Consider the following 11,203-nt stretch of genomic DNA (forward strand, 5'->3'; position numbering starts at 1 on the left):
CTATGAGCAGAGGAGAAGGCGGGGGGGGGGGGGGGGCTGGAGACGGTGGGTTCAGACAATCCTACTAATCCCTGCTACCCCAGGACATTGCTTCCAGTGAATTCCCTGGGGCGTGTAATTTACTTCTTTAAACAAAGACTCATAGCCAGCGAAGTGAATTCTTCCAGTTCTCTTCGGGTTCTCAAACAGATTCTTAGGCAAAGAGAGATTTTGTGCCTTAGGGCACTGGCTCCGTCAACAGAGTCAGGTGGAAATCCTGGGAATCCTCCGATGCTCTGTCTGAAAACGGGGAGGCTAATAGTAATAGCATCTGCCTAATGTATAAACTGCCTGGCACTTAGCAAATGTTGGGTAAGTGCTGGATACTATTTTTTCGTCACTCGGGAGAGCCCTGTAGGAGTTTGACTAGAGTGAATGAAGCCTGGGGAAGTTCACCTGCCTGACCCCATGCCTTTGGAACTTCTCCATCCGTTTGTTCATCAAATGTTATCGAGGGATATCTGCGTTCCAGGCTCTAGAAATTCAAACACCGAGCAAGCAAGATGAGCTTCTTTCTGGAGTTTACCTTCTCAGGAAGAGAAACTAGTTTGTGGAAATGTGAGTTACTGAGCCACACAAACAAAATGCTAATTTCAAGGAACCGGATTTGTGCATTCTTTGGGCCAGCTGTAGCCTTGGAGCCAACCAATAAACGGATATTACACCAGAGTCAGGGTGGGCTGTGATGAAACCATTTTCCTGGGTTTGGACCCTTCCCCAGCGAGGATCAGGTCCCCCTGTTGCTTGTTCAAACCTCCCGTCACAAGAATGCTATGGAGGTGCGTACACACATCGTGTGTGTCTCGGCCTTGTCAGCTTTATTCAGTCATGAAGCAAGGTTAACATAATCGTAAAGCAGGTTCAGGATTCCAAACTCAGCAACGTTTGATACACGTTTAACTTGGCTTCATTTGGGCCACACAAAGCAAAGCACAAGTCAAAGTCACGCAACAGACAAGGCACCGCAAGGGGTAAGACGTGAACAAACCAAATGCGAAGCCCGTCTATGAGCTCACAGCTGGGAAGAGGCTTCGGTCTGGTCTGGGTCAGCTCCCTGCACACGCTGCTTATTATGTTCAAGCACTAAAGGATCTCTGTTATATTCAGATATCAATCCGGCAGAACTTTTGTGAGCAGTTGCCTTTCTGATGCAGTCAGATGTGAAGGGCAGCGTCTGGAAAGTCCGACAGTTTGCTGCAAAGATACTCCCTTTTTATTTTATTTTTTTCTTTTATATTGGTTTCCATATAACACCCAGTGCTCATCCCAACAAGTGCCCTCCTCCATGCCCATCTCCCATTTTCTCCTCTTGCCCACCCCCATCACCCCTCGGTTTGTTCTCAGTATTTAGGAGTCTCTTATGGTTTGCCTCCCTCCCTCTCCCCAACTATTTTTCCCCTTCCCCTCCACCTTGGTCCTCTGCTAAGTTTCTCCTGATCCACATATGAGTGAAAACATATGGTATCTGTCTTTCTTTGCCTGACTTATTTTACTTAGCATAACACCCTCAAGTTCCATCCACGTTGCTACCCATGGCCAGATTTCATTCTTTCTCATTGCCATGTAGTATTCCATCCTATAGATAAACCACATCTTCTTGATCCATTCGGCACTTGATGGACATTTAGGCTCTTTCCTTGATTTGGCTGTTGTTGAAAGTGCTGCTTCGGGGCACATGTGTACCTATGCATCAGCTCTCCCTTTTTAAACAGAGTTTAATCAGCCTCAGTCCTCAGCAGATCTCTTTTGGCTCTGCTGGTTTCCAATTCTGGATGCCATCAGCTTGAGCTGGTTTCGATGATATCTGGTCTGAACAGCAATGCCTTTGGCTGTGTGTGTCCCCGCTTGACGTAAGCTACTGCTTGACATGAGTGGCTCCATCTTGCTCTCTACACTGGTGCTATCAGTTCCCCTCAGCCATGAACTGCAAAGTTCACCCAGGTGACAGGTGTGTCACCCTGGTTCTTCATCACTGTCTCTTCCATACTGTGAGTTTTTACTGAATAAATCAGTCGCAAAATACATCCAGAGAAAGCACATGGTTTGATCCACTTCTCCAAGTCATCGTGAGACATCTGGTCAACCCGGCAATTGCATCTTCCTAATAGCTGGACTTCAGCTAAACTTTCCGAACAAAGAGCAGGAAGCCACTCCTAGTTTCTGATGACGCATCTCCATGGTCCTGGAAGAGGATCACGTTTTATTTTTCTCTTCTCCGCCACAGGGATACAAGCATGCATCTCATCCCCGCACAGTTTCAGATTCTAAAGAAAGAGATAGCAAGGACCAGACCAAATTGCTACTTTGCCTTATTCAAAATGACACTTGTTGGAGAACAATTATTCAGAAAGACCTTAACTTTCTTGTGCCATGACTATCTAGCCATGAGTGACACATGCGTATGTAAGCGAGCTTGGGCCAGGTGCCTGGAATGACCATGCCTGATGCCTGCACTTTCCCAGAGACCTTGGTCTCAAGAATCCAGGGTTACAGGGGCACCTGGGTGGCTCAGTTGGTTGAGCGTCTGACTTCGGCTCAGGTCATGATCTCACGGTTCGTGGGTTCGAGCCCTGCGTTGGGCTCTGTGCTGACAGCTCAGAGCCTGGAGCCTGCTTCCGATTCTGTGTCTCCCTCTCTCTCTGCCCCTCCCCCACTCATGCTATGTTACTCCCTGTCTCAACAATAAATAAACATTAAAACAAAAAAAAGAATCCAGGGTTATAGATGTGGTGGAAATTGGCGTAGGTTTTAGGATTAACGGAAATGGCCAGACACAATTAACAGATTGAAGGATTTTTTTTTAATGGGATACAGACCCGCTGCTCTGTACAACGTAAATCATAATCATGAAGGTAATGAGGCTCTCTGAGAGGAAAGCAAGAGTCAGACTCCTGAGTAGCCCATGCAGAGGGTACCAGTTGATTTGGGCCCAAAGGAGGANACAGGGATACAAGCATGCATCTCATCCCCGCACAGTTTCAGATTCTAAAGGAAGAAATAGCAAGGACCAGACCAAATTGCTACTTTGCCTTATTCAAAATGACACTTGTTGGAGAACAATTATTCAGAAAGACCTTAACTTTCTTGTGCCATGACTATCTAGCCATGAGTGACACATGCGTATGTAAGCGAGCTTGGGCCAGGTGCCTGGAATGACCATGCCTGATGCCTGCACTTTCCCAGAGACCTTGGTCTCAAGAATCCAGGGTTACAGGGGCACCTGGGTGGCTCAGTTGGTTGAGCGTCTGACTTCGGCTCAGGTCATGATCTCACGGTTCGTGGGTTCGAGCCCTGCGTTGGGCTCTGTGCTGACAGCTCAGAGCCTGGAGCCTGCTTCCGATTCTGTGTCTCCCTCTCTCTCTGCCCCTCCCCCACTCATGCTATGTTACTGTCTCAACAATAAATAAACATTAAAACAAAAAAAAAGAATCCAGGGTTATAGATGTGGTGGAAACTGGCGTAGGTTTTAGGATTAACGGAAATGGCCAGACACAATTAACAGATTGAAGGATTTTTTTTTTAATAGGATACAGACCCGCTGCTCTGTACAACGTAAATCATAATCACGAAGGTTTCATAATCAATGAAGCTCTCTGAGAGGAAAGCAAGAGTCAGACTCCTGAGTAGCCCATGCAGAGGGTACCAGTTGATTTGGGCCCAAAGGAGGATGAGGAAGTGGTTCACAGGAAGTCAGGGGCAGGGAGCATTCCAGGCAGAGAAATCTACAAGAGCAAACACATGGAGGTGTGAAGGGCATGAAGAAAAGGAAGTGGGCAGACTGTGAAGGGGCTTTGGGGTTGTCTTAGAACAATATCACTGGGAACCAGAGAGGAGACTGGAGCAGCAAGAGATGCTGAGGAGGAACTGGAGAGGCTAGCTGAGGTAACGGTAATGTTGAATGAATGTGAGGGACCCAATCACCCCATAGCCACAAGCTTCAGGCTTTTTGTGTTGGAAGAAAGCCCCAGATCTGGGGATTTTATGAAACAGAGCTTGGTCCCCTGTATCAGTCAGCGTAAGTTAAGTATGCTGCAGTACCAACTGGTGACCTCAAAATCTTAGTGGCCAACAACCACAGAACTTCACTTCTTGGTCATGTTTATGGGTCAGTAGATGCTCTGCTTGAGGGGGTCGTCTTCACTGCAGGACCGTATATGAAGGAGTTGCCCGCTCTGGGAAGAGCTGGTCTTGTGACAAGAACAAAACAAAGATGGCAGACCCACACGAGGCTCTTGAGGTTCCTGCTTAACAGTGGCACATGTCAATTCCCACCACATTTCACTGGCCCAAGCAAGATCATGGCCAAGCCTGGATTTAATCGAAGTTAAGAATTATCATCCTCCTGCAGGGATGGGCCCCAGATGGCTTCTGGGGCATTCCTTCCACTCAGCAGAAATTGGGAAAGGAAATCAAAGGTGAGCAAGCCCAATGCCAAGAAAAGGACCTAGGCTTTGGAGAAATGTCCTCTCTCGTTGCCTCTGTGAGCTCAGAACCCAGAGAAGGCAGGAATGGGGCTTGAGGCTGTTTATCAAGGGTTCTACATCAGTCCCAGGTTGGAGTATAAGGCTTAGCAGTCTTGCCGCCTCTCACAAATGAAGGCAAATCTGTCTGATTCACAAGAGAAGTTCCTCCAGTATCCATAGTTGTGTATAATCATGCAGGCTGGGGAACTTCCATTATCATGCAGCTCCTTGGACTCCCAGTTGCTGTAAAGAGATGCCCACAAAATTCTTGAGTAGATGGGCCAGTGCCTGAGCCCCCCACCCTGCTCTCTCTCAGAGAAGGTCTGGCCCTGAGGTTCTTGAGGTCCCCAGTGGGAATCACTTATTGAGCCCATCTTACAGTAGTCATCTGGTCAACCCCTTCCCATTTTTTTTTTTTTCCGTAAGTGGAGACACTGAGCTCAAATGGGAGTGGCAACAGTCTTCAGAGAAGCTGGGGGTCTCCAAGCTCTGGGGCCACTATCTCTGACTGCCTCATCTCCCAGACCCTCTCCCTTTCCCCGAGGTCCACTCACCTTGAAGCCACATTTACCCTGTCCAAATTCTAGCTCTTCCACCTGCTGTCTATGTGACCAGGGCAACAGTCTTAATATCCGAGCCTCTGTTTTTCTCTTTTGCAAAATGGGAGCACATTCTGAGGATGTGATGACCCGCGCATGTAAGATATATGGTAGGTGTGCAGACAGCAGATGAGTCTGCCAAAGAGATGAACTCTTCCCTGGGCCTGGCCCCATCCGGAGCAGTTTATGATACAGGGAAAGGCAATGCTGGCAGATGGAAATGTCCAAAAGCAAAGAGTGTGAAAAGGCAGGTAACTGCCAGGAGGGTATAGTGGGTTCAATGTTGTCCCAACTGAAAAGGTACACCCACATCCTAACCCCAGGTGTCTGTGACTGTGACCTTATTTGGGAAAGGGGTCTTTGCATATTAAATTAAGTAGAGGATACAAAGATGGGATCATCCTCGATTCACTGAGTGAGTCCCTAATCCAATGATAAGTGTCCTTATAAGAGATAGAAGACAGAAGGCACAGGGGAGAGGAGGAGGGTATGTGACCACAAAGACAGAGGTTGGAGTGCTGGACCCATGAGCCAAGGAATAACTGGAGACACCAGAAGCTGGAAGAGGCAGGAAAAGACTGTCCCCTACAGTCTTTGGAGGGAGTATAGTCTTGCTGTCGGGTTGGTTTAGGACTCTGTCCTATAGAGCGGTGAGAGAATAGTTTTCTGTTGTTTTAACCACCCAGTTTGTGGCTCTTTGTTACAGCAGCTACAAGAAACCCATACAGTTGGCAAATGCTACATTATTATACTTCTGAATAGGCACATTCAAGGCTCTGAGAAGTCCTGCAACAAAGAACCAGGTTGGTGTTGAATCCACTGTTTCTTGAGCATTTAAATGGGAACACTCTTCCCAAATAATAAAATAACAATAGCTGGCAGGATAGAACGGGTGGCTTGTGTTCTGGGAGCTGCTGCACGTAAACAGTGGGTGAATGACGGGAATATCCAGAGCGGTCATAAAATTGCTCTTTAAAAGCCCTGCTGGTCTCTTAAGGGAAGACTGTCTTGGGTTGTTAGGGGCATCTGCATCACAGACAGGGAGACTCACGTGTAGGTGGGGGTTGAGCCATCTGTCCACCTGTGGTTTCCTTTCTGGCTCTCTTTGAAGAGGCCTATCCAGGATGTCACCTGTTCAGTTGACGTCAGGAAGTCCTAGATGAGAGAAGGCACACTGAGAGGTAAGATTCCATCAGAGCTCAGAGGACAGAGGTTGGAGTGTCCGGGGACTGGAGGAGGGCTAAGGTGCAGAGATTTCGGGTGGGCTGGCAGACAGAGGCTGCCATGCACAGCACTCTGTACCCTGATGCGACCTCCAGACCCACTATGTGCGTGTTGTATGGCCTCAGACATATTATCTACCTCTTGGTTTCTCCATCTGTACAATGGAAAGAATAGAGTCTCCACCTCCCAGCATGTTCTCAAGATCCAAAGAACAGACTGTATGAGGCATGTGCACCTAGAAAGAAGGACTGGACAAATATTGGCTGTGACTGTTTTCTAAGGTCAATCCATATCAGAGCAAGGGGTTTGATCTGTAGGCTGTAGGAATATCTCTGGCTGGAAACCCAACTCAAAAGACATTTTCAATTCCCTTCTTTGGGCCAAGTTTTTCCTGGACCAGGAGAGCCAGATATTATTTAGATCGAGCTCCAGACTTACAAGCAGGCAACCTGATGCAGTGTGAAGTTCTGTGACGAAGGCCTCTGGTGATGTTATGAGAGAATATGGAGAAGGGATGTTTGTATTGGGGTTTTGACGGGTGAGTAGGAGTTCTCCACACAGATAGCAAGAGGAAGGGCACTCCCAACAGAGGGACCTACATGAATCAGAGCTTGGAGGTAGGACCTCAGTGCACAGGGTCCGTTCCCTGCATGTCATAGCAGTGAGCTTGGGTTGAAGCGAGATGAGGCAGGTCTTGAAGACCATACTCGGACTATCATGGTAGATCCCAAAGGGGACAGAAATATGAAACCCCAAATTCTTGTATAATCCCTTTCCCCACCCGCGAAGATTCTGCCTTCCCTTTCCCACCTGTTCTGCTCGGCTGTTGATGATAACCAGGTGAGCTTGCTTCCGGGCACAAGAATCATTAGCCTGCGTCCAGGTGAGGTTGTCCAGGGAGAAAAAGTAGCAGGAGCCCTGAAAGAACTTCCAGTCTAGGGGGCAGGGCTCACATGAGGATTCTGTGAGAACGGAGCCATTAGCCAAACCGGCACGTCCAGTTTTCTATCCGGTGAAGCGGTGTGTCGCCCGTCACCCCCACATTCCCAATGGCCCCCCCTTGAACACGCCCAACAGTTGGAAACTCACTACCTGGTAAGATGGTGCTCCCCATTATTGAAACTCATCAGACGGAAATAGGAAAATGCTCTAGATAGCTTATGAGATGGGAAAAAGGGACTCAAGGAACAGTGTGAATAATATCCTACTTTTGTATAAAATAGAGGGATGTATGTTTTGATATTTTTTACTTGCTTAAAGAAACTCTAAAGCAGTGTCCTCAACTGTGATTCTGTCACCAGGGGACAATGGGCAACATCTGGAGACCTTTTTTGGTTGTCATAACTCAGAGAGGGTTGTCCCAGCAGGGGGGTCAAGGCCAGGGATGCTACAATGGACAGGACAGTTTCCCCCCACTGGAAAGAATCATTCAGCCCCAAACGTCAATGGTGCATAGTTTAAAAAACTGCTCTAAAGAAAAACATATATAACTATACACTATAATTACAGCGGTTCCTGAGGGGTAGGTGGGAATCCGGCAGTGAGGGCTCAGGGGTGATAGAATTCTCACTGCATTCATCTATATCCAGTTAGTGAATACACACACACACACACACACGCACATGCACACACACACAGTTGATTTTTTGTTATTTGCAGACTCCATATTTTCAAATTCAGCTACTTGCTAAAATTGATTGGTAACCCCGAAATCAGTACTTATGAGGTTTTCTTGGTCTCTCACAGACCTGCGAAGAGTGGCAAAAGCTGGACTCTGAGATGAATAAGGCAAGCTCTGCCTCCCTGCTTCACTTCTCGTACTGTAAGCAAGTGTGTCTCCTGTGGGCCATTTTGTGCCACGCTCTTCACATTTTTATGCTTTCTGTTGGCGATTTTGCTGTTTGCAAAGGCCCTCAAGTGTTGTGCTAAAGTGCTGTCAGTGTTGCTAAATGTGCCAGAGGGCTACAGTGTGCCTTAGGGAGAAAATGCGTGTGCACTAGATAACCTTCGTTCATGCTGTTGGCCATGAGTTCAATGTTAATGACACAGTATCTATTAAATATATTTAAATAGGGGCACCTGGTGGCTCAGTCAGGTAAGCATCCATCTCTTGATTTTTTTTAATGTTTTATTTATTTCTGACAGAGAGAGACAGCATGAGCAGGGGAGGGTCAGAGAGAGAGGGAGACACAGAATCTGAAGCAGGCTCCAGGCTCTGAGCTGTCAGCACAGAGTCCGACGTGGGGCTCGAACCCACAAACCATGAGATCATGACCTGAGCTGAAGTCGAACACTTAACTGACTGAGCCACCCAGGCGCCCCATCTGTCTCTTGTTTTGACTCAAGCCATGATCTCATGGTTCTTGGGATCGAGCCACGGGTCAGACTCTGTGCTGAAAGCACAGAGCCTGCTTGGGATTCTCTCTCTCCCTCTCTCTCTCTCAAAATAAATAAACTTTAGGGGCACCTGGAAGGCTCAGTCAGTTAAGTGTCTGACTCTGGCTCAGGTCATGATCTTGGAGCTCAGGAGTTCAAGCCTCATGTTGGGCTCTGTGCTGAAAACTCAGAGCCTGGAGCCTGCTTCAGATTCTGTGTCTCCCTCTCTCTCTGCCCCTCCCTATTTACACTCTGTCTCTCTCAAAAATAAATAAACATTTAAAAAATTTTAATAAAAATAAAAATAAATAAACTTTATATGTATACATAAACACACAAAAACAAGGTTATGTATTGATCAGTTGACCAGAGGGTCAAATAAAACTAATGCTGTTATTTCCCTTAAGAGCAATGATTCAGTATTCACCAATTCACCATTTGCAGGGACGCTATAAAACACAGCTACATGAATAATAAGACGGAATGTATGTATAGTGTATCTCATCCACTCACGCAAAAGTTACATAAGAAGTGTGTAGGGCCAAGAACACTCCCTCCAGTAGCATCTGATCCTGTAGTGTTATTGTTCGGGACCCAGAAATCTACACTGTGGCAAGTTCTGCAGTTACTTGTACCCCTAAGGACCGACCACATTTTGTAGCACACTGGTGTGCTTTGAGAGTGGGGGCTCTGGATCCTGAGAGTCTGTCTTGAAGAAGATAGTGTTAATTTCTCCCCACTTTACAGTTGAGGAAACTGAGGCTCAGAGTAGTTTAAATGGGCCACCCAAGTTCATGCACAACCATGAGCTCAGACCAGATCTGGTGGTCTCAAAAGTCTTGTTTTCCTGGGAGCCCTCTACTGTAAGGACGATCTGATTATGTCACCTGAACTTTCTGGAAAGCTCCGAGGAGCCATTGGCATCGGGGTGCCCCTCTGAGAGCCACGCACCCGAAGCCCCACTGTTACAGGTGCTGACCAGAGCACAGCCTCTTCCCTCCCCCCTTCCCCGCCCCCACTCCTTACCATTGCCCGCCAGTACAGCCTTCATTTGCCGGAACATTTCACCCCGGATGAAGTCCAGGTCATGCCTGGCGTCCCCCAGTCCCTGAGTCACTGGGAGGCCCAAAAAGAAAGGGCTGGTGAAGAGCTTGGCAGAGGGAAGAGATATGGTGGGGGGCAGGAGCCCGACCATGTCGAACCCTACTCACCTTTTTCGTTCAGTTGAATGACTTCCCTCTGCACCTGCTTTGTCCTCTTCAAGACTGGGGAGAGGCGCAAGTAGGTGTTCTGGACCCCAGAACCTCCCTGGGGTCTCTCCCTGTCCCCCGAACCCCAAGAAACCAAGGCTTTCTCCCTTTCCCAGGGCAAAGCTTTCTGAAGCTCTGAAATGCCCCACCCATTTTTCAGTCGAGGAAACTGAGAGGCCCAGAGAGGTAAACGCCCTTGTCTAAGGCAGCCAGCTAGTGAGCAGCAAGGCAGGACTTTTATTCAGGTGTATACTGTTCAGCAGGGAGGCTGGAGTTCGAGTCCCGTTCGGGGATGAGCTTTGGGGAGACACTCACCAATAACTCAGACTGACTTGAGCCCATGCAGGCCCCCCAAATGCCTGTTAGACTGATGTGGGGGGGGGGGTGAGCTCTATTCTGTTACCATTATGATCTCACTAGGGACACAGACCAGCCACCCCTGCACCAGCCCCAGACTGTGGTCACCCTGTCCCCAATGGCCCGGATACCTTACCTTTGGACAGAACCACACAGAGGATAATGAGCATGAGCAGCAGTGTCAGGAACACGGCCAGGCAGACATACTTCCAAGTCTTGTCCGGGGGCATCTGTCCCCATCGCCCTGGGGGAAACCAGGTCAGCCTCTCTCTCCCCAAGGATATCATTCTCTCGCCCCCTGAGATGCCTCAAACAGTCTGCAGGAAACTGCCGTATCCCCAGGGTGTTCTGGGTTCACTACTGGACCCACCAGGCCAGGAGGACTCAGAAAAGGTTGGAAAAGGATGCCTATTGCTCTAGTATAAGTCATGGGGGTGGAAACCACTGGATGAAAAGGGCCTCAGGAAGACTCAAACCTCAGATATTCCCTTCCCCCAACCTGTGAGGGAATCCAGGAAATCCAGCACCCAGCTCTTGCTGACAAGGAAAAGGGTCCCAGCTCCCTGACTCACCAGTGCTTCCCTGCGGTGGGGTGGATTTGGCTTTCAGTGCTGTAATCTCATTGGGGTTTGGGAAGTTCCTGGCTTCAGCCATGGCCACAATTCACTCTGCTCTGAGATGCCCCTACATCTCTGGTGACTCTACCCAGCCCTTGGAAGGAAACACCCCCCTCCCCAACCCTCCCACATTTGTCTTCCTTCCTGGCTCAGCGTGGGGCCCCAAGATCTCTAGATGGCATGTGATCAAGTAATCTGATGGGGGAAGGGACCTGGGCACCTGGGGCAGAGGCAGTGGGCATCAAGCTTCCCCTGAAAACTTGATATCTGCCCAAGGA

At 48.4% G+C, this 11,203-nt stretch overlaps 1 protein-coding gene across 2 annotated transcripts; it reads right to left on the minus strand.

The window, feature by feature from the left end:
• Positions 1–3,570: 3,570 nt before the first annotated feature.
• Positions 3,571–10,987, minus strand: LOC144242299 (C-type lectin domain family 4 member G-like). Of its 2 annotated transcripts, none has more exons than XM_077777150.1 (7): positions 10,881–10,987; positions 10,445–10,552; positions 9,913–9,966; positions 9,728–9,817; positions 7,136–7,287; positions 6,153–6,256; positions 3,571–3,761 (listed from the first exon to the last, which is right to left on the minus strand). In XM_077777150.1, the coding sequence occupies exons 1-7, from the start codon at positions 10,960–10,962 to the stop codon at positions 3,620–3,622; spliced, it is 732 nt and encodes a 243-aa protein (XP_077633276.1). In that variant the 5' UTR covers positions 10,963–10,987; the 3' UTR covers positions 3,571–3,619. The 2 variants fall into 2 exon arrangements, with proteins under 2 accessions (XP_077633276.1, XP_077633277.1); XM_077777151.1 differs by having other exon boundaries at positions 3,699–4,745.
• Positions 10,988–11,203: the final 216 nt, after the last annotated feature.

The sequence above is a fragment of the Crocuta crocuta genome, unplaced genomic scaffold, assembly GCF_008692635.1.
Source record: "Crocuta crocuta isolate KB4526 unplaced genomic scaffold, BGI_CrCroc_1.0 scaffold77, whole genome shotgun sequence".
NCBI lineage: Eukaryota > Metazoa > Chordata > Mammalia > Carnivora > Hyaenidae > Crocuta > Crocuta crocuta.

What these genes read in the sequence shown, in the direction of transcription:
- LOC144242299 (XM_077777150.1), bottom strand. Translation starts at nt 10,962, where the DNA reads ATGGCTGAAGCCAGGAACTTCCCAAACCCCAATGAGATTACAGCACTG. An exon ending in CTGTGTGGTTCTGTCCAAAG is followed by an intron (nt 9,967 to 10,444) that starts GTAAGGTATCCG and finishes GCCTCTCCCCAG; the next exon opens with TCTTGAAGAGGACAAAGCAG. An exon ending in GGCTGTACTGGCGGGCAATG is followed by an intron (nt 7,288 to 9,727) that starts GTAAGGAGTGGG and finishes CCGTTCTCACAG; the next exon opens with AATCCTCATGTGAGCCCTGC.